General features: G+C 49.3%; 1 protein-coding gene across 1 annotated transcript; it reads left to right on the top strand.

Moving 5' to 3' along the window:
- Window positions 1–295: 295 nt before the first annotated feature.
- LOC128908534 (solute carrier family 23 member 1-like) lies at window positions 296–23,540 on the top strand. The gene is made up of 12 exons (XM_054198971.1): window positions 296–349; window positions 3,914–4,063; window positions 5,367–5,524; window positions 9,870–10,029; window positions 11,383–11,564; window positions 15,321–15,441; window positions 15,767–15,923; window positions 16,122–16,375; window positions 19,524–19,688; window positions 20,050–20,158; window positions 21,229–21,324; window positions 22,469–23,540. Exons 1-12 carry the CDS (start codon window positions 296–298, stop codon window positions 22,735–22,737), a joined length of 1,875 nt encoding a protein of 624 aa, XP_054054946.1. The 3' UTR covers window positions 22,738–23,540.
- The last annotated feature ends 1,998 nt before the right edge of the window (window positions 23,541–25,538 follow it).

Raw genomic sequence — 25,538 nt, 5'->3', positions numbered from 1 at the left:
ATTCACTCAGTGCAGGGAAGGGCTGCTTTCCAGTGTGGTTTGAATGCCGGTCCTCTAATCAGCTGGAGAAAAGGAGTCACTTATATAAGCCAAGGGAAAGGAAATGCTTCTGCGAATACGGCTCACATGAATAGCTAGGACCAAGGGCTGGTTGACTCCTGAACTCCAGCTTCTGCATCTTCTCACCCCGTTTCTTTAGGGCTGTGTTGACCTGGACAAGCGACAGTTTGGGAGGCTTTTCCTCTTCTTACCCGTCTTTCTTTTTCAAGGCAGTCGGTGAAGGCAAGTGGAAGGCATGACCCCCTCCTCAGAAAAAGAGCTCAACGGGCTAGATAACCCCAGCTTCGTGGTGAGTCTGCTTGTCTCTGAAGGGTAGTTCTTGCATAAACGGGTGCGAGCCCTGCAAAAGGAGGAGAAAGGGAAAGCCAGGGCGCTGGGACTGGCTGCCTGGCTGCAAGGATGCTGGTGCGTGGTAACCGTCTGTCTCGGCTCCTTTATTGACAGGAATCTGAGGAATGATTTCCTCACTGCAGCCTGCTGCTGCTGCAGACTCGATGTACTTTCTACTCTACGGTGCCCTTTTCACTTCTTTTCTTTCCATTATTTCTAAAATGACAGCATAGACGAATGGCAGCGCAAGTGTACCTGTGCTGAAAAGCAAGCGAGCTCGTGGCTGCTTGTGGCTGTGTCCCTGGGTAGAGCATTTTATGTATTAATTAGTAAAATTACAATAGAAATATAGCCTAGCGAAGAATGTGTTTCTTTGTCTTCTGAATCTATTTCTAGTGGGGTAGATTGTCAGAGGTGGGGAGAAAAGGGGTTTGAGAGTCAGCAGGGGGGAGCACCCCATAGGGTTGCAGCAGGGTGCTAAAAGCTGTAAATGATTTGTCAGTTCAGGGGCGTCCAGTGCCCCGGTAATACTGTGGGCACAGGGCAAGGGCCTGGGGCACGGCAGTCCTCTTCCTATCTCACAGCAGGGGCCACCTCCATTAGAAACTAAAAGAGCTGCTCGTGTTCTGACAGCAGGTGTGAGAGTGGGGTCCCGACTCCCTCTTTGTACCACGGTACAGACCACCCGCCTGAGGAACCTTGGAGGAGGCATTTAGCCTCTTGGTGTCCAGGTCTCCCATTTCTCAGGTAACTCTTGGTGAGCTTGCTGGGGGCAGTGGGGGGGCTGTGCCAGCCACAGGCAGAGCCTCAGGAAGGTGCTCAGAGGCTTTGATGCAGAGGGTTTTTTTTCACTGTTGTTTATGGTCTCTGATTCTATCTGTTCTGCCATAGCGCAGATCAGGCTTGTGACTTCCTCTGGTTTGAATCACCCCAAGGGAGGTAGAAGACAGACATCTTTTACCTCTGGTTCAAGCAGCTCAGTTTCTGACAACCTTCCTGATGCGCTTATTTAAGGTGCTGTTGAGGGCCCTGATGCTTTGTCCGGAGACTGAGGCACATGGAGGGTGTTCTGGATCCTTGGGTTCGTGGGAGCAGCTGGGCTGAGAACCACCAGCAAATGGTTCCTTGTTCCCACTCTGGGCAGCTCCTGCCTTGTTCTCCTGCCAGCATCTCAGCATCACCAACTGGCTGAGGTTGGAAGGGACCTCCGGAGGTCAACTTGTCCAGCCCTCCTGCTCAAGCAGGGTCACCTAGAGCCAGTTGCCCAGGACTGTGTTTAGACGTTTTTTTAGTAGCTCTAAGAATGGAGACTCCACAACCACCCTGGGCAACCTGTGCAGTACTTGGTCACCCTCACGGTGAAAAAGTGTTTCCTTTTGTTGAGACAGGACCTCCTGTGCTTCAGTTTGAGTCCATTGCCTCTGGTCCTTTCTCATCCTGTTATCTCCACTCCATCCTTCTCCCGCTGAACCCTGCTCGCCCCCCTCCAGCTGCTGGGGAGGATCAGGCGTTCATGTGATGGTCATGCGGGGCTGTTACTGGCACAGGCTCTGCGGGGCTGGAATACGCCTCCTGGTTAACATGGGAAAAGTTGCAATGCAAGGAAAGGAGCTTACTGCTGTCCTCCTAGCTTAGGATTCATCTACCCGTGCTGTTATTCAGGAGTAGCTGTCCCCAAATAACTCCGTGCATGGGCAGTCTTAAGTACCTTGCTGTACATTTGTTAATCCACGGCTCAGGCTCTCTTGTTCCCGAAATGAAAATGTCTCCACAGGGAGTTATTCAGGAACGCCTTTTGCTCTTGAAGTTCATGCCTGAGTTCAGTTTGAATTAACTCTGCCTTCACCTATCTATTTTGAAGTATCTGTAATGCTCCCAGCCTGCCTAGGCTGGATAAATACACTGTGTTTAAAAGGTATTACATAGCACATTTTCAACAGCGTGATCTAAAATGGGACTTTGGAGACTCAGCCGTGAGAATGGAAACCTGGAGGTTTCAGGCAAGTGATGAAGTCCTTCAGGATTAATCTGCCACACCTGCAAAATTTACAACTAAACGTAACATTAATTTTACATCCCTGTTCCCTGACCGCAGCGTTGGCTGTTTGCCTCCAGTGGTAGGTAGGCCGTGACCTCGCTTTGCTGGGCATTTCGGTGTCTTCAGGTTCCAGCAGGACTTGGACAATAAAAAAAAATAAACAAACAGAAGTTTGGTGCCGACAAACTGGTTGAGCTTCTCCTGGCAGCAGTTTTCTGTCCCTGCCTGACGGAGCAGGGCATCCCAGCCCAGAAAAGCCCTCTGCTGCTGGCGTGCTGACTTGCTGGCTGGAGAAGGGTCAATGAAACAAATGGTTTGGGATCTGAATTAGCTTTTGCACTTGGCTGAACACCTTGTGGCTTCCCAGGCAGCCTCCCTCTACCACATATGTGTGTGTGCTCGCACAGGCGGGATGTGTGTGTGTGCACGCACACGGGGTGTCCCTGTGCCCAGGCTGAGTGTGTGTGTGTGTGTGTGTTTGTGTGTCTGTGTGCGCTCAGGGTGGGTTGGAAGGAGGAGCAGACAACGCGGGGCGGGGGCACCTGCTTACGTTGAAAACTGGCAACTGAAGCAAAGCAATTATTTTGCTTTCCTTGGGAAAACACATCTTTGTCTACATAAACTCTGCAAGGCGTACAGCTCCCTGGGGAGCCCTGGAGCTTCTGGCCTGCCTGGGAGGGGATCTGAGCCTTCCTGGGGAGCTATTTCAGACCCCGCCATCTCCCTGAGGCCCCACGTCCCCCAGGCTGTTTCCCGGTCCCTAGAGCTGCCCCCATCCTGGGGTATCCCTCCGGGTGCCATTCCCCATGGCAGGTGGCCAAACTGGGGCAGCACCCTGGTAATCCTGCTTTGAAATGGATGCTGGGATTCCCGGTCCAGTGGTGTCCTTGTGTTTCAGCCGGTTCCTCCACAGGAGTGAGGTTTTATTGTAAGACAAAGGGCAGGCGTGTTTATCGAGGCAGAATATTTATTAAGTGTGTGTGTAAGGAGAATGGAAAGAGAAGACTTACAAAAATGAAACAGAAAGCGTGCTTCTACCCTGTAATTAGTGGTGGCTAAATTGTTTTAGCATATTTTGTCAAAAGCCCTGTTTGGGTGAGGCAGCCGGGAGGGACAGAGACCAGGGGACAGTGCAGCTTCCACCAATTAACCCACTGCAGACTCTTTCTTGGTTCTGGTTGCAGTTTCTCCATCCTTAACTAGACATTAATGATATTAATGCACTTTGTCCAGTTTTCCATTTGAGACTGAAACACCCTTTCATGGTTCTTCTGGTTTAGATACACAAGTGCATATAAAAATTTTCAGTAGGTGTCTTTGCCTCCATTTTAATTTCTCCCCTTGCTCTTCTTTTGTATCCTGCCCTTGTTGAAAGCTATAAATGAGGTGTTCCTGCAAGACGTGGGGCGCAGCTGCAAGAGAGGCAGCTGCTGGGTGCCTGCGGGTCCAGGCTGTGACTAATGCAGGGTCTCTCCTGTTTGCCAGGGTGAAGATGGAAGCCGCTACTGCTCCTTGCCCGATCACGCTGCCAGGGGCCCAGAGGAAGGCAGCGGTGCTGGCCACGGCAGCAGCAAGCTTGCCTACACCGTCACAGACGTGCCCCCCTGGTACCTGTGCATCCTGCTGGGCATTCAGGTGGGATGGGGGAGCAGGTGGAGGCTGGGAAGGGGTGGAAGTTCAACCGGTTAATGGGGGTGAAAGCTGAATTTGGGAGTGCTTCACCTTCACTGGGCATGAATGGAGCTGTAGCGCTAGATCTGGGTGAACTTAAGTCCTTCCCACCGCCTCTCGAGCTCCTTATCCTTGTGCTCACAGCTACACCATGCCCCTTGAAGTGCAAATGGGAAGGCAGAGTCCCAGGAAGGCGGAGTCCTGGGTTTGGGGCCAAATAGTTAATAAGAACAGGTCGGATACCTCGGCTGAAGGTAGCCAAATGTCTAAGGGCTTCTGAACTTCTCCCTTCCCGTGGCAATAAAAGCTAAGCAGAAGGGCCAACGCTTTAGCTGGAGTCTGTGCTCAGGTGTGTTAAATGACCCGATGCCACCAATGCCACGCTGGGTACGGAGCTGCGGGGAAGAGAGACCTCAGAGCAGTTAAGGTAATGATGGACTGTGCTTGGAGCTTGGTGGGCATTTTGCGCTTTCTTTCCTTAAGTGGTCATCTCAAATTTAGACTGTTTTAAACCAAGGTTTTCTAAACACATCTGCATCATAATTTTAATAAAACACGCTTCTAATGAGCACAGTGAGTTTCTGAGGGCCACCAGTTCCGCTGCTGCAGTCCTGTGCTGTGAGGTCAGAACTAACAACTAAGGTTAATATTTAAAGTGAAAATAAGTTTGAAAAATTATTTTCCCATTTTGTAATTAACTGAAGGTCATTGCAGAAATATGTCTGTGACTTCTGAAAAATGCAATGCCCAATTTTTCCATTCTTTGGCATCCATTTTTTATGGTTATCTGTAATTACACTGTGTGAGAAAAGCTACTGAGAGCAAAGAATGGGTAGCTCAAATTTGCTGACTTTTTATGTTATCCTTCGTGCTGCAAATGAGATGGACTGAACCATTTGCACTCACTTTGCCTGATCGCTCTCTGCCCCTACCTTGGGATGTCCCCACCTTCCTGGGAGAGTAGCCCCCACCGACAGCTTTGTCTGCAGGTGCTGGAGGTAAACTCCTTGTGTCTGACAGTGGTCTGGGGAGTTCAGAGCACTTCAAGAGGGCTTTGGGCATGGAAAGCAGAAGTTTGTGGGGGTGTATTGCAGTTCTTGTAGGTGCTTTGGAACAGCCCCTAATGGAGCATTGAAGTTGCCAAAAAAGAGAATGGTTAATATTAGTACCGCCCAAACACAAATCTTAGATTTCCATCAACAACACGGTAATAATATACAGCCAGTTCTGTGTCCTTCTTCACCCAGTCTTTCTCTGTGGCTCCTAGCATTTCCTGACAGCCATGGGAGGTCTGGTAGCCATCCCGCTGATCCTCTCCAAAGAGCTTTGCCTCCAGCACGACCTCCTCACCCAGAGCCACCTGATCAGCACCATCTTCTTTGTCTCAGGGATTTGCACCCTGCTGCAGGTCCTCTTTGGAGTCAGGTAGGCCAAATGCAAGAAATGGGATATGTGACAAAACAGTTCGTAGATGCAATTACTACCTGCTTGGCCACTAGTCTGCTGTAGAGTTTATCTATCAGTGGGGGTCATTTGCTACCCTTGGGCAATCAGCAAAGCATCCTGAAATCACTATAGGTGATAACTGTGCAGGGCTACCTCGCTGTTCTGAATTTTGCATCTCCTGATAGTTGACACACCTTCGTTTGGACTTATAAGGAACCTGTCCTACAAAAAGGAGACAGGACAAGAAGAAATGGCCTCAAGTTGCTCTAGGGGAGGTTTAGATTCGATATTAGGAAAAATTCTTACACTGGAATGGTTATTAAGCATTGGAACAGGCTGCCCAGGAAGGTGGTTGAGTCACCACCTCTGGAGGTATTTAAAAGACGGGTAAACGTAGTGCTTAGCGATATGTTTTTTGTCAGAGTTAGGTTGATGGTTGGACTAGATGATCTGAAAGGTCCCTTCCAACCTAGGCGATTCTATGATTTTAAAATAATAAAGCACTGAAACATGCAGTAAGCTGTATTACTCCAGCAATCCTCCAGCTGAGGCAAGACCCGTCTCATGTGGGCCCAGGATCAAGGGAGCACAGAGCCTGTAGGAAGCTCTGGGGCAGGGGGATAATTGGGAGAAATTGGAACCCATCTGCCACCCCTTAGGGACTCAGGGAGGAGCTCTGCAGTATATCCCATCAAACCGTACCAGTTCCCATGCTCAGGGATTCATGGCAGAATCTGAATGTAAGCAAGGTAAATCCTCTGTGCTGCTGAGCTGTTGAAGAGAGAGAGGACATGAGCGTGGAGTTGCCATTCACTACCCAGAAAACGAAGTACTTAATCATAGTCATAGAATCACAGAATGGTTAGAGTTGGAAGGGACCTTAAAGATCATCTAGTTTCAATCCCCCTGCCATGGGCAGGGACACCTCCCACTAGACCAGGCTGCTCAAAGCCCCATCCAGCCTGGCCTTGAACACTTCCAGGGATGGGACATCCACAACTTCTCTGGGCAACTTGTTCCAGTGTCTCATCACCCTCACAGTAAAGAATTTCTTCCTAATATCTAATCTAAATCTCCCCTCTTTCAGTTTAAAACCATTACCCCTCGTCCTGTCATTACACTCCCTGATAAAGAGTCCCTCCCCATCTTACCTGTAGGCCCCCTTTGCATACTGAAAGGCCGCTATAAGGTCTCCTTGGAGCCTTCTCTTCTCCAGGCTGATAATAAGAGACATGACTCCAAGCACTCCCCCTTGCCACGAAGACCCTGTATCTCTGCTGGCCTTGCAAAATTTCTTTTATTCCCCATGTCGTAACTCTGGGCTGCCTCTCTCTTTCCACAAGCATTTTTTGACTCCAATATGGTGGGAACCCATGTTTGCCTTTGAAACAAAGCCAAAAATCACACATTCTTTGCCTGCTGAATCTGAGGGACCTGGTTAAAACTCTTCTACCATCAAATCACTGGTCAACTGCCAGCTCCACAAAATGTTTTTACTCCTCCTATTTCTTTCCCCAGCACAACTTTGCCATCTCTGTCTGTCTTAAGAAGTGGCTGTAGGCAGATCTCTTCCTGGAGGGTGTTCCCCTTGTACCCCTTCTACATTGCTACAGGATTAGTGGAGGAGGGGGGACACCCTGGCCACGAAAAAGAAAGAATCTGGTTCTTCTCAGCTTGGTTAAACTCAGGCTGGGGTGCCTGACTGTGGCTGTGGCTGCTGGTGCAATTCAGGCTGGAGTCCTCCCAGTCACCCCCCAAAATACCTCGGTGAATACCTGAGCTGTGCTGTCCCCTGCTTGCTGTTAGCTGAGGATGGAAGAGTAGCAGGGAGCCTCTCCCGTGGCTGAATAGCTAAATGAGGAACAACAGATCAAATTAGGCGGTAAGGAGTTGTTCCCGTAGGATAAGCTTGAATGGCTTTTGCTGTGCTGAGGACGCAATTGCCGTGTTGCTGGCCCCAACTATCAGGCACGAGGACATTCCTGTCAGAAAGGTGGGAGTCAGCCTGTGGTGTGTCTGGCAGCAAACCAAGCCTGAGGAGACAGTTAGAAGCAGATTTTTTTTTTTACTTTTTTACTGTTTTCTGAAACCCTGTAGTAGTTGATAACCATAAGTCACCAACAAGACAGCCAGGAAAGTGGTAACTACAACTTGGAGGGGATGCTTTTTCCTGGGGAGCCCTCAGCTAAGCGCTCTGCGCAGTTCCCAGTGTCCATATTTAAGAAAGATTAATTCAGAGGAGAGGAACTATGGAGATGATCCGTTAATGTGTCATGGGGAAGGACACCATTTATCTTACAGAGGTTGGCCTGGTTAGCCTGGCAAAGTGGCAGCTCAGAGGGGTATGGCTGCAGCCTGCAACTAGTCTGGGAGAGAAATGGGGGGGGGATCAGGCAGGGAGAAACCATTTTGGCTAAAAGGCAATGTTGGCATGTGAACGAATGGATGGGAACTGGCCATGGAGACGGGGAGGTTCCCACCAAGAGCGAGTGCAGTTTGGGAGCAGCCCTCCAGAAGCAGTAGCCAAGGGAAAAACCCGCTCCCCTGCAACCTGCAGCTCGGTTGTGTTACACAGCATGAAAAAGCAGCGTCAGGACCCAGAGGGTCACTGGACAGACTATCCAAGAGGGGAGACCCAGGTCGCTTGCCATTATGGTGAGCCCCCCTTAGCAGATGCTTGGACATCATGTAGTGTTGACCAGAGGATAACTTTTCCTTCTCTAAACCTGCAGCTTTTCCTGGAAAGAGCTCAGCATGCCCCCTGTGCATCGCCTCAGCACTCCAGTTTGCTCTGAGCCCACCCATGCCAACACCGGCTGTGAAATAGCTAGAGGGCCAACGCAGCAGGAGCTATAAATCTATTGTTAATTCAACAGTGGTGGCACTGAGCCTTCTCTGTTTCTTTTTGTTTGTTTTTTTTTGCCTTGCCCAGCAAAATCCTTTGACGTCTGCAACGTGTTTGGCCGAGTGCTGTAAATAAGTGACTCCACAGATGACTGATACTCAAATATAACTTACTGGAAAAGCACCAACTGCTTCAGTTGTGCATGGCATGAGTAATTGCAGGGGTATAAATATTCATTTTAGGTGACAGAGATGTGATGCTGTTACAGCTATGCCATCTCTTATTTTCCAGTGCTTTCCAGAGACTGGTGGAAATGCCTCTGGTTGAGGGAAATCTGTGCCCTGCTGAAGCACTGACCTGGCCTGCTGCCTTGCTGCTTTTCTGAGCAGGCACCACGAGAGCTCCTGGCACAAGGAGAGGTTGCTTTGGGGGCTGCTCCCGAGGATGATTTCTAAATGGAAGAAGCCGAGGCACCCCAGAGGTTTCCCTCAGCTTGTTCAGAGCTGCTGTGCCAGCCTGCGCCCTCGGGTCGCTTTGGGTTTTTCAAGCACACTAGAGGAGCGGCCAAAACACCTTGCAGTGCAACTGGGGCTTAATGCCCGTGGTGGCTTCTCTGCCTCCATTTCTCCCTGCATGTAAGGAGAAGAGGCTGGCGTAGCTCACAGGAGCAGCAGCTCCTCTGTAAAAAGCTCTGTACGAAGCCAGTGGCTCTGGAGGTTCGAGCTCCTTGCTAGCCTGGAGGGTTTTCAGTGAGGATTGCTCTAAGCCAGGAGACACACGGAGTGAAGGGAGAGCCAAGGTCTCACCCATCCAGAGCGCTCAGCCCTGTCCATGCAGGTGTCTTTTCCAGTGTCGGTGGAAACAGGGTGGAGTCATTATCTTTGAAAAACTGTACTAAAAGCCAACTCACATTTTCCACTGCCCTCAGTCTGAGGATGGTTGTGACGTGGGGAGTAGCCAGTGCATGTCCTTGTGTTCATGAGAAGGTTGTGAAGAAAATTGAGGCAGCTGAAGGGGACAGAGCAAGCAACTGGATATTGGGAAGATTTGGGCCTAGGTCAATGCTGAGCTTTTCTTCAGAGTCTCACGTTCTTTCTTCCTTGGTCTTCTCCCCTCCTCCAGCTTTTTCCTTTGGTTGCTGTTTTACTATGTGCAGCTCCGTGGTTTCATCACACCTTAGGAGGACTACTTTTTACTTAATGTGGGGTAGCAGAGTATGACTCCAGCACCGCTGAGCCTCTCCATTGGCAGTGTTTGAACCTGAGCTCTTCCTCCTGGGTACTTTGCTCTTGAGTGCAGTGGGCAGCAATGCCCACCTGTGCTCAGTGATGGAGACCTGCCAGAACATTTCAAAAGAGACTGCCAGAGGCCATGTGCAGAACAATTTTTAAATTTATTTTGCTTTCCTTTCACTCTCCCCTGTGGAGCTGGGTTTCTAGCATTCTTGCTCATCATCTTTTCCCTCTGCTCTCCTTCCAGGTTGCCTATTATTCAAGGAGGCACTTTTGCGTTCCTGACCCCAACCCTGGCCATGCTGTCTCTCCCCAAGTGGAAGTGCCCTGCCTGGACACAGAACGCTACCCTGGTGAATGCCTCTTCACCAGAGTTCATTGAAGTCTGGCAGACGCGGATGCGAGAGGTACGTTACATTTTCAGTGGCACCTGCTCTGTGTCAGCGCTGTTTGCTTTCAGAAAAGCACCTGACCGTGGCAGGGCCATCAGTGCTGGAGAGCCCACCATCCCCAATGGACCTCAGCCCTCACCCTGTTGCAGCTTCCTGAGCATCTAATCTCCATTAGGAAAGCAGATGCTTTGCTGCTGCTGAACAGGGGATGTGCAGAGCTCAGGTGATATATGGCCCCTGCAAAGTCTCCACTGGTCCATCCAGACCCCTTCTCCATGAAACATGGTTAGCCTTGAGAAAGGAAGGGGGAGGGAAGATGTTTCCAAGGAAGGGACCCTGTCTAAGCACAGGTCACCCAGTAAAAAGAAATGCAAGGGCTGAATTTAGTGTAAATATTAAAGAAAAGTGCATTCTTAGCTAGTCAAAAGAGAGGAGGAAGGGTCAGAGATCTCACTGCCTTGTTCTACATCCATTGCCTTATCAGAGTCAGTGGCTAAATTTGCCTCTGTCGATCCATTTGTTGGGGTGCTTTGCAAAGCGCTTGGGAAGCGTTGCGAGCTCACAAAGGAATTACTGTGTGGCACAGGCTGCCTTCCCTACTGATAGATATAAATCTATCATGAGGGCAGTGTTGCCCTCTCCTTTCAGGCTGGGAGCTTCACTCCGGCCCCCGTGTTTCTCTTCCCTTTGGAGCTGGGCGGAGGGAAGGTTCTCAGCACCACAGAGGACCCAGCCTGGGTTTATCACCAAATGTGTGAAAGCAGAGAGCAGCCTCACCCCTGGACCCAGAGAGTCCCCTGCCTGGACCTGATGTGAGCAGCGAATGCCATTTCAGGATGTAATTGCTGTCTACTTAGCAGTGGTTGTCAAACACGGGGAAGTGCAGGATGATGAATGTGTCCTGGGAGGGAAACCGATACTCAGAAAAAAACAGAGGCTGTAATGACCCACTTGCCCTACCAGTGTGCTGAAGCACCCCAAGCCTTTCCCAGATGGGAGATGAGCGGAGACCATGGCCCTGCGCCCATTTTCGGGGCAAGTGCTTTTCACCTGCGTTTTGGGGGTGCAGGGAAGCTGATGGGTGCTTGGGTGGCCCGAGAGGACAGGGAGGAGGGGGGGTCTGTGGAACAGAATTAGTGAGGACTAAATCCATCAACCAAGGGTGGAGTCGGTGTGCTGGTACTTTAGTGTTCCTTCCCCACACGTAATGCTTAGCCAGGCTTTGCTGTAGTCAGTGGGAAGCCTCCGTGCTGGTCCATCACTGGAGGCTGAGCTTGGCTATCACACTGGTTTTGCACTGACTTATTAAGACAAAGCTCCACAGCTGGAGCTCCTTTCAACCTCTGCTCTCTTCCTTCATTTCTCCAGGTGCAAGGAGCTATCATTGTAGCTTCCTGCTTTCAAATCTTCGTTGGATTTTCCGGCCTGATCGGATTTCTGATGAGGTTCATCGGCCCCCTGACAATTGCCCCCACCATCACCTTGGTTGCACTACCTCTCTTTGACTCGGCGGGGGACGAGGCTGGGCAGCACTGGGGCATAGCGTTCATGTAAGTCTCACTTCCCCATGGGAAAGTTGAGTGTACGCACTACCTCTAATATGAAACGCCTCTAATATGCCTGCCTCTAAGATGAAAACAAATGTCACAGTCTGTAGCAGGGTTCCCCTGGGCTCCGGGTTTGTGTGTTGAGCACATATGCGTGGTTTATGCATGGCATAGTTTTGACACCTCTCCCTCCCAGGGGGTTAGAGCCCTCAGCTACAAAGCAAAACCCCAAAATGAGTTAAAAAAAATCTGATTTTTATGAAAACGTGAAGTTCATAGGTCAGTAGAGAAACAAGACTTTCCTGGGGGCAGTCTCCATCAGTGTTGTCTACGCACACTGTCTTACACACCCATTATTTAAGGTAAAAAGACATTCCTAAAATGAAAAAGTTGAGCACTCAGAGTTAGGTATTCCTCAAGTTAAAATAGCTGGTGCTTTATGTATTGTTTTCACATGAGGAGGAATTGTTTTCTCCACAGAGGGCCTGGGGGGCTCTGTAAATGTCTGGGCATGTTGCTTTGCAGCACTGAGAACTCTTTCAGGGATACTTGTGTGCGTGCTCTTGTGCATGAGTGCACGAGTGTGCTTGATGGCAGGATCTCTTTGGTATTTCAGAAATGAATTCAAAAAACTAGAAATGCCACTGTGTGGTTTCCCCGCAGATGTGGCACCTTTGGATACCTAATGCAGACTTCAGCTTGGGATAACATGGAACAGGAATAGATTGTTATCCTCTCTGTGGGCTCCCATCAGTTTGCTAGTGCTTTCAGAGCTGCCTGTGGAGACTCAGAGGCCAGGCTTGACTGCAACCCCAGGAAGGCAGCACACTGTTGTGGGGACGTGCTCCAGGCCACTTCTCTCTTGTTCTCGTCTCCTTCCTGCACCTGCCCTCCCAGACCCCAAAAGCCACCTCTGTTCTGCACCCCCAGCTCCTCACTTAACTGGTCTCTTCCACCAACACCCCATACGACCCCAAACCCTGCCTGCAATCCAGCTTTCCTTTCACCATTGTTTTGCCCACCACATCTCTGGCTTGTGGTCCTGTTCTCCAGCTCTAGTGATTTGTCCTAGCTCCTTTGCTTACCAGTCTGAATTTTCCCTTCAAACTGAATATCCTTGTCTGGACTATCTCCTTTTTCTGCCTCCCTTCTTCAGCCACTGGCTCCTAACCTCTGACTCTCGCTTGACTTCTTTGCCCAACTGTGCTGCTCTCAACCTGGGTCACCCTTTTTGTCTGGTTGATTTCTGTTCCATCTTCTACCCTTGCTAATCCCAGTTCTTTCTTTCCTGACTTTCCTGACTCAGACACCTTAGCCCCAACCTCAGAGACCCATTGTGCTCTGAGCTATCTCAGTTGTGTCCTCCTTTGCTGCCTTCTCCATGCTCCATGGGTGTCATTAGGGAAAGAGGGAGAGCAGTGATGGAGAAGGTGGAAGACATGCTCCATGGGTGTCATTAAGGAAAGAGGGAGAGCAGTGATGGAGAAGGTGGAAGACATGACCCATGTGGTCTCAGCCCTGCTGTTCAGCCCCGCCACATCCCAGAGTCCCCACGATGGGTGATACCCACTGTTACCTCAAGAAATTGGTCTAGTGCGTGCTCACTTGCTCCCTGTTGATGGTCATACACGGTTAATTGCTGGGCAAGGCCTCAGAATCTTTATGGGCTGCAAAAGCTAAAGCCTGAGACGTTTCTGCTGACTGCTTGGGACCTGGGATGAATGATCATTGTTACAGACTGAGCATACCTGAGCAGATTTTTGTGAGAAAGAGCAATATCCTTTACCCCAAAGAACCAGTTCTACTAAATCTCAAATTTCTGCTCCAGGTCATAAGCGGACCGTGCTACTGCTCAATGCAAAATGACCTTCTCAGTGCAGGCTATATACTATGTCTATTTCCTGAACATCACTCTTTGGAAAAGGTTTGGGATATATTTTTCCAGAAACATTTGGCCTGAGGCAGACGTTTTCCGTGGAAATTTTCATCCTGAATGGGTAAAGTTAGGCAGAATTATAAGCAGCTGAAAATAGCATTTGTTAATGGAATGTGTCAGACAACCTGAATAATAAGCAGTGACACCTACCCGAGACAGATGAGGGCTCTGCAGTGATTCATAAGGCTGCCGAGCACCTTTGTTAATGCAAATGCACAAAATGTGCACAGACGCAGTCCGTCTGGGCTCTGTAGCTTTAGAAACCACGCATGGAAACCAGTTCCTCCTCAGACTTTCTGCCTCCAGTCATTCGGTGCTTTGCATTATGATTGATAGATAACCTTTGGCTGTATGTCGTGGCGTGTCTTTGCAGAGAGGTGAGGTTAGCATTTCCTTTGCACTGCTGGTATTCATCCTGCCCGTGAATATTGCACCTATAGCTCGGCACCTTTTCACCCATAGAAAACTACCAGTTAGTGCACTTCAGCTGGTGCAGTCTATTTGTTACCAAATCCTATCTGGATTAATTCACTCAATGTATACAGTTTAGACTTGTTATAAAAAAAATGAAGAGCCCTTCAGAGGCCTGGGTTAACATAGGAGGAAAATGTCCAAGGTGTTCTACCAGCTCGGCAACCAAGGTGGGCTGCCCAGTTCCTTCCCTCTTGCCACATATGGCAGCCTCCAGCTTCCTCTGGTTGCCCTTTCTGGGGGGAAGACACGTTGGGGGCAGACAGGGCTTGTTGTGAGCACACCCAGCCGTGCTGCCGTTCACAGCAGATGTGTCCTCCACGGGGGATGGGAGAGGAGCCGCACCTCATGGTCGCTTCCAACAGAACGAGCCCTAGGTGCTGCCGGGGGCACACGTGAACACCCCTGCCTTGGAGGACCCCCCCACCCCGCCATGCAGCCCTGGCAGACCCGAGGGCTGTGCTCTCCCCTTCTCGGCTGGCTGGGAGGGCTCTGTGGGCACCACGTGCAGCCCCACAGTCCCACCGTGGGTTTTTTCTTTCAAAACAGGGACCTGCACAGCCAAATCAAATCCTCTTTCTTTCACTCCCCGCCACTTTTTGCCACTTGCAGAGCAGCATAGGTAAACCTGAAATCAGGGAACCAATAAATCCTGTATTTCCAATGTATCTGAATTACGCAGAGGTTCAGGGACAATTTCCTACATAGCCTGCCCGGACCTTGCATGTCTCTTGGGCCTTTCTTTCAGGCTCAAGTGTCATTTTTAAGCTTCCTGCAACTGTGTCATATTCACTGATGCACTATCGGGACAGTCAGTCTTAAAACAAAAGTGGGGAAAAAAAGATATTTGCAAATGCAGAGGAGCTATTGGTACAGGATGATAGAATCATAGAATCACAGAATGGTTTGCGTTGGAAGGGACCTTAAAGATCATTTAGTTCCAAACCCTCTGCCATGGGCAGGGACACTTCCCACCAGACCAGGCTGCTCAAAGCCCCATCCAGCCTGGCCTTCAACACTTCCAGGGATGGGGCATCCACAACTTCCCTGGGCAACCTGTTCCAGTGCCTCACCACCCTCACAGTAAAGAATTTCATCCTAATATCCAATCCAAATCTACCCTCTTTCAGTTTGAAACCGTTACCCCTCATCCTATGATGGACGTCTATGACGGAAAGCTTGTTCTGCCTCAGGCTTGCAGGAGTGGGAAGGCACCCTCTGGTGCTGAGAGCCTGTTTTTTGGGGTCCTCTGGAGTCCTGGCTCCTTGGGTGGCAGGTCTTCAGTTAATGTGGGGACAGGCGGGCAGCTGGGCACCCACTTTGTCTCATGGTCTGGTTTTTCTTTCTCCTAGGACTATTTCTTTCATAGTTCTGTTCTCTCAGTACCTGAAAGATGTCCCTGTGCCGCTGCCATCTTACCAGAGAGGAAAGAAGTGCCACCTCTCCCCAGTCTACCTCTTCCAGATCTTCCCGGTACGTTGGGGTTTGCTGGAGACCCAGCGATGGTGGCAGAGGGATTGGCCTTACCTGCCCTGGGCTCTTTCCACTTGTGTCCAGACGAGTTAGTGCTTCCCAGCCCAGCCTGTGCAGTAAGGGGGCAGAGTGGGAGAAGGTCCCCATGGCCCTGACCACGATGAGGGAGAAAAGGAGGGAGGGCCACCAGAATCCTCCGCTGTCCCTCTGCCTCCATTCCATGTGCAGGGGAAAGGGTCGGTCGGGGAGACAGTTTGTCCTCCATAACCCTGCTGGAGACCCGGCCATGCCCTAACCGGTCCCCACTGCTGCATGTGATGGGCAGGTGCTGCTGGGGCTCTCCCTGAGCTGGCTGCTCTGCTACGTGCTGACGGTGACTGACGTCCTCCCTGCGGACCCCACCGCCTATGGCCACCTGGCCCGGACGGACATCCGTGGGGACGTTTTGTCCCAAGCTCCCTGGTTTCGGCTGCCTTATCCAGGTACTGCTGCCCCCCGCTTTCCCTATCCCGCCGTGCTGCTCCCTGCTCCGGTTTGCACCTCTGCTGATGGCTAGCAGGGGGAAATGAAATGCCAAAAATCAGGCAAACACCCACAAGCACCCTTGCTGTTCTTCCTCCCCGCAATAGATTTCAGGGAAAATGTGCCCCACCGACCTGAACCGAGCTCTTTACTTGCAGGCCAGTGGGGACTGCCGACCGTCAGCCTGGCTGGGATATTCGGCATCTTAGCTGGGGTGATTTCCTCCATGCTGGAGTCCGTGGGAGACTACTACGCCTGCGCCCGCCTGTCCGGGGCCCCGCCGCCACCAAAGCACGCCATCAGCCGCGGGATCGGGGTGGAAGGCATCGGCTGCCTCCTGGCCGGTGCCTGGGGGACGGGGAATGGCACCACGTCGTACAGTGAGAACGTGGGGGCCCTGGGCATCACCAAGGTGAGAACCTCCCTGAGGTTTCCCTCAGGGGTGTATTTCCAAAGGTGTGGTGGTGCACATGGGTGTGTGGTGGTGCACATGGGTGTGTGCTGGACCCGGGATGTGATCTTAGTCCACCTCCTGCCAGGCACGCTGGGAAAAGGTGCCCCGGCACATTGGTGACCACCTCAGCAGCACTATGTATCCCTCTCTTTCGCTGCTTATGGTCTGCATGCGGGACGAGTGCATGTTGCTGTTACTCATGGCATCCAGCTTAGGTGACACTAAAGAGAGTATGTTACATCTGAGCTAACCTGGAAACCTCACGAGGACCGACTTTATCTCTGTCTGTATATCTGTCTTCCTAAATACATTTATAAAGGGGAGAGGAGAGGAAAGAGGAAGGAAAAAAAAAAGAAAAAGAAAGAGAAAAAAGAAAAGAAAGGAAAAGAAAAAGAGAAAGACAAAAAGAAAAAAATTCAATAGGGCTTCAAATTCCATATTTTTTATAACCCAAGAATGGCAATCATGTGAAAGGTAGATTATTCCTTTGGGATTATAAAATGTGAAGGGAAAGTTTTATGTTTTTACCCCTCTGTAAAGTTTTGTGAACCCCTTGAGTATTTTATTGCTCTTATACGGGAAAGAAATTTCCAGAGATAAGCTTGACAATCAGATCTGAGATTTTCACTAAGCTTTACAGCCAGGGGACGGGTACATCCAGCAGCCAACTGGAAAACATTTTTAAATCATTGTCAAATAAGCAATGTCATGTCAGCAGAGCTGTCCGCCAGTAAACAAATGCAGAATTTGACTTATGGCTCCCACTCTACAATACTGCCTATTTCACTGGATTTTATAAACCTCACTCACAATAACCATTTTTCACAGCCTGAAGCATTAGTGTTTGACTGAGGTGGCTGCTTCCAGCAGCAAGGGCTGCCTGGATGTCCGCATGGAGTCCAGTTTAGCCTGTCACCACATGTACCTTGTCACTATGAAATCTGTGCATGCTGACCATATACCTGAGCCCATTCTTTCCCAACACGTAGTTTACTCCATACATCGTGCGCGTGGGATGTAGCATAGTGCAGAAGTGCCTGGACTCATAATTGTCAGATTATAGGACACGTTCTCCCCACGTGCGCTAAGTCCTTCAGGTGGACACGCCATCCTTGCCAATTCAGGAGAGATGTTTCCCTTAGATCCCACCTCTGCTCACCTTGTTACACTTAAGAGAGCAGAAAATACAGTCTCATCTCAGTCAGCCTTAAATCCAGACTCTGGCTGGGATGGATGGGGATGCTGAAAGCACAGGGCAAATTTCATTTGTTTTTTTACGTGGGAAACACATTTTTCCATCACAAATGGAAACGCAAGGGACTTCTTTCCTCTGCTTAAACAGAGGTGTCCAGCACCACCTGCAACGTCTTTGGAGATCTCAGAAATCCACAGGGGCTGTGAGATAAGGCAAAGAAGAAGCTTCTGGAAGCTGCCAAGATGCAACATCTTAAATGGCACCAGGCACCTATGTTTAAGATGGTTGATCAAACCCAGCATGCCAGTACTTGAGCCCTCATTTCCCAGAAAAGAAGAGGAGGATTTTAAGGAGAGGTAAAGACCTCAGAGTCACCATATACATATCAGGAAACCATGCAGTTTCTTCGACCTTAAAAAAGAGAACTGATTTTCTTGTTTTCCTGACATAATTGAAACAAACTCTAAACTAGAGGCTTTAGCAGCATATGCTCACAGTGGTGGTATCAATGGATTAGTTAATTTGCCTCTAAGGCCAACTCCATGTACTGGGTAATTCAACATTTTGGCAAATTAAGAATCGGAAGCTTCATGCTAATCCTGGAACAAATAGATCTGTTGGCTTTTATTAAATTACCGTTTTGATGGTAATGGTGTCCCAAGGTTTTAAGCCAAGGAAGATAAAAAGCCCACCTGAAGGCAATGCATGATTTCATTTTGAAACTCCCGACCAAATCTTTTTCATTTATCTTTCATAATCAAGTAAGACTTAAAATATTTTAAAGGGACATGTTTAAGAAATACTTAAAAAGAGACACTTCAAGTTACTGGGGATGTTTTTGTTGGAAGCATTCACAAAACGCCCTTCCTGTAAATATGACATTCTTTGGATATTTAAAGGGAGGGATTAAAATATTTAATTGAATTATAAAATGTTTTCAGAGGATTACAGAGTTTCCGTGCCTAAGACACGAACATTGTAAATCTTAGCATGATTCTTCAAGCTGTTCAAGTTTTGGTGTGGCAAGGCGTATCTTGAATTGAAAGCATAATAATTATTGCTGCTTTTCTTTTTAGTTTCCATAGTCTGTAAATGTCTCTCATCTCTTTGTTTGGCAGATACTCTTCTTCTTTTTTAACAGATCTGAATGAAAGGCATGGCTTGGTGTTTCATCCCATCTTTGTTGTAGTGCCCAAACAAGAAAAGGCCACCCTGGCTCTTCCTAGGGGAAAAAATAAGAAGAAAATGGTTTTACTGAAGCTAGATGGGTGAGGAGAGAGAGAGGCAGATGAAGAGACTTCCTCACTTTTTATTAGCTGTTTGTTGACTATGGAAAGGATGTATCAGATCCCAGAGCATGGGATTGAAGCAGCCAGCCTGGCCAGCTCTGCTCTCCCAAATCTTGGTCTCCAGGGGATGGAGGAATCAGTGTGGGACACCTAGTTGAAAGCCATTTTTAGACGGGAGTCCAAACCCTGGTGGAAGAATTGTCCAGTGAATGGACTGGGTGGTTGCAGTGCCAGCCTGTGGGTCTGCCAAGACATTTCTAGGCTGGAATGAGAGCCAGGCTGTCTGTGGGGATTACTGTGCTCTTAATTTAAGAATAAACTTTTTGCTTAACAGCAAAACTGTTAAAGTCCTGACAACAGTAGGAAAGAGGGTAGCATCAAGTAAATGCTCTCAGAGTGCCTTTCGTGATAAATAATTACTAGTGTGCAAATACTGATGCTTCCCATGCAGTGGGAGCATCCCAGCCCACCGGCGGCTGCATCCGAACCTGCGACTGAGTGTGCCGTTGAGTGCTTTGGCCAGAGGTGCGACCCCTGCCTGGCAGGTTGGCGCTGGAGGCTGCCATCCCTCGCCTCTCTGCGCCGCTCGGTGTGTGACTGCCTCCTCTTCCTCTTGCCCCAGGTAGGGAGTCGAATGGTGATCATTGCCGGTGCCTGCGCCATGCTCCTGAGCGGCATCTTCGGGAAAGTCGGGGCGATGCTGGCCAGCATACCCACCCCTGTGATTGGAGGCATGTTCCTAGTGATGTTTGGAGTTATCACGGCAGTAGGGATTTCCAATTTGCAGGTAACAGCTGTGTGAGTGCTGTTTCATCCCTTGGGGAAGGGACTGTGGTTTCCAGTCAGGTTCTTACCAGTCTGAGTCAGACATAACCCTGCTGCAGCAAATGCAAACATTTGTGTTGGCATTTCCTTGGGTGAAGATGAGGGCATGTAACCAGAAGGGCTAAATTGCAGAGGGCTCCCTCCTCGAGGCAGGGCTTGCTGGCACCGCGGGCAGCAGGATCGTAATGCCCCAGCAGCACCAGGGCTGCTGCCCGGGTCCACTCCTGCACGCAGTGTTTGCATCCGAGCATGTCTCATGAACACGACAGTAATCCACAGATTGGGGTAATTCCACGTGTAATGTATATAATTTCTCTGTACAGTACACAGATATGAACTCCTCCAGAAACATCTTTATCTTTGGATTTTCTGTATTTGCTGGCCTCACGGTTCCCAACTGGGCGAGCAAAAATAGTACACTGCTGGAAACAGGTAAGAAACGACATCAGAAACATTTTCTATAGCATAAAACTGAGGCAAAGGCTGATCCAGAGAAATCTTTTAAAGCGCAGTGTTTCCCGGTAAAGCCCTGAAACTCGTGCTTTGGCTGTTGCCTCTTTCTTTCTGGGAGGGGCGTTCTTGCCCTTTGCTCTGATGCACAGCTCTGGTGTGGAAATCTCCGCTCTTGATCAATGACTGCATCTCGCCAGATTCCTGTCAGGCTAAGGATTGCAGAGGTCTTCCTTGGGACACATTCCCGGGATGGGGCTTCGGGCAGGAGAATACTCCAGGGCTGAATCCTGATCAAAATCTCAATGAATGAGGCTTGCTTACACGCTCATACACAACACAGCTTTGTGTTTCCAAAACGCAAGAGCAGACTCCTCTACTAAATTCCATCAAGTTCACTTTATTGAAATTCCCAGTCCTCCAACACTTGGGCCTTCATTGTGTCTTGCGTGACTAAAGTGTTGGTCACAAAGGCCGTGGTGTCCTCTCTTAAGGTACACATGGTGTGCTGGGTGGGCTGTTGAAAGAGCTGGGCCCACAAATCACGCACTCTATGGATGGTCTATCAGATGGTCAGTGCCACTGGGCTTGCTCATGTCTATTAGCCCTCACAAAGAAACATCACACCTGGTTAACTTGTGGTGAAATCCTGTGCTAAATATACCCGTGCTTCTTTGGGAACTGAAGCTCCTGCTTTTGTAGGGAACCACTTGGTGTTATGTCGTGGAGGTGCAGAAAATGTTTGGAGCAGAAGGCGGCATTTTCTGGGACAGTGCTGCAGTCTGCATTGTTAATAGGGTCTTAATGTATTTATGACTCATCTCCTGCCCACCGGCAGCTGGGTCAGTGAATGATTATGCAGAATAAAATGGTAGGTCTGAAACTGGCAGTGAGATCCATCTCCCTTGCATTGCCAAATCTTAAGCTCCACTTTGGGATTTGCAAGTCTTGTCGAAACAAGCCTGCAGCTTGCAGCCTCTTGGCACCAGGTACATTGCCGGTCAAACATGCGTCTCTCTGCACCTCTACCCAAAGCTTGGTTTTTCTGCTAGGAATCATCCAGCTGGACCAGGTGATCCAGGTGCTTCTCACCACTGGCATGTTTGTGGGCGGACTCCTGGGGTTTATCCTTGATAACACCATTCCAGGTAGGATTTGCTGAAATGAGCCAAGCTACTAGTTTCTGCCTGCCCTAGGGTTTGTTTCCTAGTACCTTTTTGTCTTCATGAGTACTGCTGTATGGGTAGGAGTTGTGCTAGCAACCATGAAACAGCACGTGACTGAACTCCTCCCAGAGACATCACTGAAATGGTCTCTAGTTGGAAACCAGCAGTTTATCAAAAACTAACTCAGTTTCCAGGGACAACCCAGCCTATGGAAAAGGTTGATTTGAGAAAAATTCCTTTTTGGGAAAATGCCAGTCTACAGCCATGTTGCTGGTTGAAAGGAGAGAGAAAGACAACTACAAGAAGTGGAAGGAGACAACTCATGCTTCCTTATGAGAGCTGCTAAAACTGAGGCTGAACTGGTGCCACAGCAATGCAAAGCAGTAGGAAAGGCTGGTGACCAAAGATATAGCACCTGCAGCTGGCCCTCACAGACAGCAGAGAGCGTGGGGAAGGATGGTGTAAGAATAGGAGAGGAAACTTTCTTTTCTGCTACAGAAAAAGAGCAGGAAGGACACTCTGTTAACTATATTCTTTTACCGTCTCAGGCTTCTTGGAAAGCCAATCTCCTTTTGGCTCATTAATTTTCTTGTACCCCTTGATCTTCAGCTCCTCCGGGCAGAATTTACAGGTGTGCTCACTCCCTTTTCCCAGAGGGACTCGGCTGCTGCAACTATTACACATATTTGGTAATTCCTTGACTAGGGTAAATGCCTGTGAGTGACTAGGAATTGCTAGCTAAACCTTATTCCCCCACTCTGCAGTATCTGGGCAGGTAACATCCAGCCTTACTTTCCTAGCAGTATACACCTCCCACCTCCTTTGAACAGTTCTTGGATGCCCCATGGCTTGTGAAAACCTGTCTTGAGATACTTGATCCCTGTGGAAAGCAGTGGAGAAGACTGCTTATTATCTGGAACCTGTTGGAGGAAGATGGGTATTGTCTAGAAGCTCATTAGTGATTTTTTGTAAAGAGCTTTGGAGCGAGAAGGGTTTAGGTGCAAGGGATCTGTATGTTGGGCTGGGTCTGCTGGGATTTGAGAAGCGGGTGTGAGGCACACAAGGTAGTCCTACGCTCAGAACCCCTGCTGGTTTAAACACAACGATCTCCTTTTCGCTGTTGCAGGAACACAGGAGGAGCGGGGGCTCCTGGCATGGAAGAACAGCCACAAGGGAGACGTGGAACACTCTCAGCTCATTTCCAAGGTCTATGATCTTCCGTTTGGAATAGGCACCAAATACTGCACTGTCTCTTGGTTTCGGTATCTCCCCGCTTGCCCCAAAAGACTATCTGGTGGCGAGAGAATGGATGAACTGAAGGCTGCTGGACAGGAAAGCGGTGTGAAAGCAAGTTCAGAAAGAGACTCCGAGATAGGTGCTGATACAAGGATATAAGCACCTGGCCTGCAGGTGAACTCATCGCAGAAGCAGAGGTCTGAAAAGCGTGTCTGCAGCCCCCATCATTTGAACATGAGCTGGCAGCTTTAGAGGCTGGAGCAGAACAGTAATGTCTTTCTTTTCCCAGCTCTGCACCTGCACCACTGGTGACACTGAGGGAGTCATTTTTCTCCTCTCTGCTCCTGCCTGCCCACCTCTAGGAAGAACATAATCCCTCTTTGGGGAATGCCAACGCCCAAGAAATGCCTGGGAAAGATGTTCAGTTTCCTTCCTTGCACTGAGCCTTGGGGACCCGAAGGAGCAGCTGTTTAGCTGAAGCAGAGCTCTTCCTGTCCCCTGTCCTGGCTGCTCAAGGGGCTGCAGGAGAAAGCATCCCTGATGTGGGCCCTGTACAGCTCCCAGGCATCCCTTGGGCTGAGGCTAATCCCCACCACCTTAAAGATCTGTAATGGCAACACTCACCTCTCAGCTTGTGGCTTACTTCTCATCCTGACCAAGGGGAAGGAACGGGCTCCTCTAGGTCATGATTCATCTCATTCCGTATTCCCATAATTTAAAGTCAGTCAAATTAATGTTCTTGTGAGAGAAGCATCTAAGGTTAATGGGATGGATTCTCTTCTGAATATGTCTCTCCCACCTTAGACCCCAGATGCAATCTAGAGACCTTACTTAGGTTGTTGGCCTAAAAGGAAAACCCAGCTTCACTGAAATGAATCTCACTGGGGCGCTGGGAGGAGTCTCAGGGGAGCCAGCTTCCCCAGGGCACCAAACCCTACAAAGATGTAGGAATCATCATCAAAGTTGAAGGATAAAACTCTCTTCCTCACAATCTGATGCATCCCTGCCACTGCTACGTCCTGTGTCCCCCCTCGCCGTACCTGTTTGGTCTGGTGTGGTGACAACCACTTCTCTGGAAAATGGTTTGTAGATTCTTGCGCTTTTCCATTATCAGCAGAAACAGCCTTAACCTATGTGACCATATATAATGTGATTGCACGTGGTGCTGGTTGCCTCTGATGCGTAATAACATTGTTGCTGTAGCACAAGCTTGTGTTTCCTGCATTGAGATTTATACTTAGATGTTTTGGGGGGGAAATAAATAAAATGGAGTGTAATATTTCTCAGGGTGACTGCCATAGTGAGTGGCAGGTAGTATTCAAACAATCACAGAGTAATTCAGTTGGAAGGGACCTCTGGAGGTCACCCGGGCCAGCCCCTGCTCAGAGCTGGTCCCGTTAGACCAGGTTGCAGAGGACTGTGTCCACTTGAGCTGTGGATGGAGAGCCACGTCCTCTTTGGACCGCCTGTTCCAGTGTCTGACCATCCTCACGGTGAAAAGCATTTTCCCTCATGTCTAACTGGAATTTCTAACGCTTCACCTTGTGTCTGTTGCCTCTTGTCCTGTCACCGTTCCCCTCTGAGAAAAGTCTGACCCCATCTTCTCTGTACCCTCCGTTGGACACCTGAAGGCTGTGATACGATGCCCCCTCTACCTTCTCATCAAGACTGAACGGAACCTGGGTGGTTTCTATGAAAAACCTTTATTCCTCATGCCTGTTACAGTCCTGATCTTTAGTCCCATCCTGCAGCTGTAGCGCTGTGTGTCTTGTTTTTATCAGTTAGGGGTATATCGGTGTCTTAGATCAATTGTGGGCATGTTGGGATCCTAACGGAGGAAACAATGTAGTATGAATCGCTGTTACTGGCAGGTTGAGGTCACTCCACTGAAAATTGTGGGTTTTATGTCTTTGGGAGAAAAAATGATTTGCACATTTAAGTCTATCTGATCCTCCCCCCGCCAATCAAAGATTTTACAGAGATGACTAGTCCCGGGCATCTCAGCTCTGATATCTTCTTCATCCTCCACAACCTTGACTATGTCTCTAAGCAAATTTAGAGCCAGCCTAGGCTCCCAGGGGATCTAGCAGGCAAACCCATGGTCCTACTCATCGGACCTCTAGAATTTAGTTGTGCTGTAGCGCATGTGTGAAAGCGAGTTGTTAGTCTACATCCCCCTGTTCCCGTGTCCCGTATTGAAGCCGCCAGACTGCTGCTGGCCAGACCCACCACACACTGGAGGAATGGTTTGGATGGGAATAGGATACCCAGCTAATGAACGAGGTACACAAGCAACACCAATAGGGCCAAAACCTGCTGTACTACGCAGCCTTCAGATGCTCCATCTTCCATGTGAAGCTTTTTCCTTTGGTGCTACAGTTGGGATCCTCACATGGAAAAAGCAAGGTGGGAAGCACGAATGGGGAACCCTCGTTAACTTTACTGGTTTTGTGTCAGCTCTGTGGAGGCTGCAGCCATTATCTTTTTGCTTCTCCTCATAGGACATGTTAGGATGTTTCCTATAAAAATCCATCTTCAATTGGCTTTTTGTTCCCCAGCCCAAGGATGGAGAACACTGCTCATCTGTTATGCCATCCTGCTGCCGTGTCTGTGTGTCCCCAGCTTCCACTTGGCTTGCAAGCTCCCTGGAGCACAGCTGGGCATGACTTTACAGCTCCTGACATGAGGGGGCCTGAATCCCCAGTGGAAGCTCGTTCGTCACCCTGGCACATCCTATGGCCCAGGAGGTGGACACAGCTGTGTGGGGCTATACCGGTCTGGGGCAGCCAGTGTCTGCTGTTGCCAGTTTTTCAGAAGTTGTTTACGTCCCTATTTCAAGCTCAGGCTCCTAAATGGCTTTTAAAATTCCCCCTTTGGTGTGTTTGTTATATATTTGTAAATCATCCTTCTATTTGCCTGAGGGGGACATTTCTAAATTTTAAAAAGAAGTAGGCAGTGGT

This window comes from Rissa tridactyla, chromosome 1, assembly GCF_028500815.1.
Source record: "Rissa tridactyla isolate bRisTri1 chromosome 1, bRisTri1.patW.cur.20221130, whole genome shotgun sequence".
Lineage (NCBI taxonomy): Eukaryota > Metazoa > Chordata > Aves > Charadriiformes > Laridae > Rissa > Rissa tridactyla.
This window is presented reverse-complemented; position numbering and strand designations above follow the sequence as displayed.

Bases quoted from the DNA above. Each gene is read 5' to 3' on its own strand.
- LOC128908534 (XM_054198971.1), top strand. From the start codon at position 296: ATGACCCCCTCCTCAGAAAAAGAGCTCAACGGGCTAGATAACCCCAGC. The intron at 4,064-5,366 runs GTGGGATGGGGG...TGTGGCTCCTAG, and splicing joins GCATCCTGCTGGGCATTCAG to CATTTCCTGACAGCCATGGG. The intron at 15,924-16,121 runs GTACTGCTGCCC...CTTTACTTGCAG, and splicing joins GTTTCGGCTGCCTTATCCAG to GCCAGTGGGGACTGCCGACC.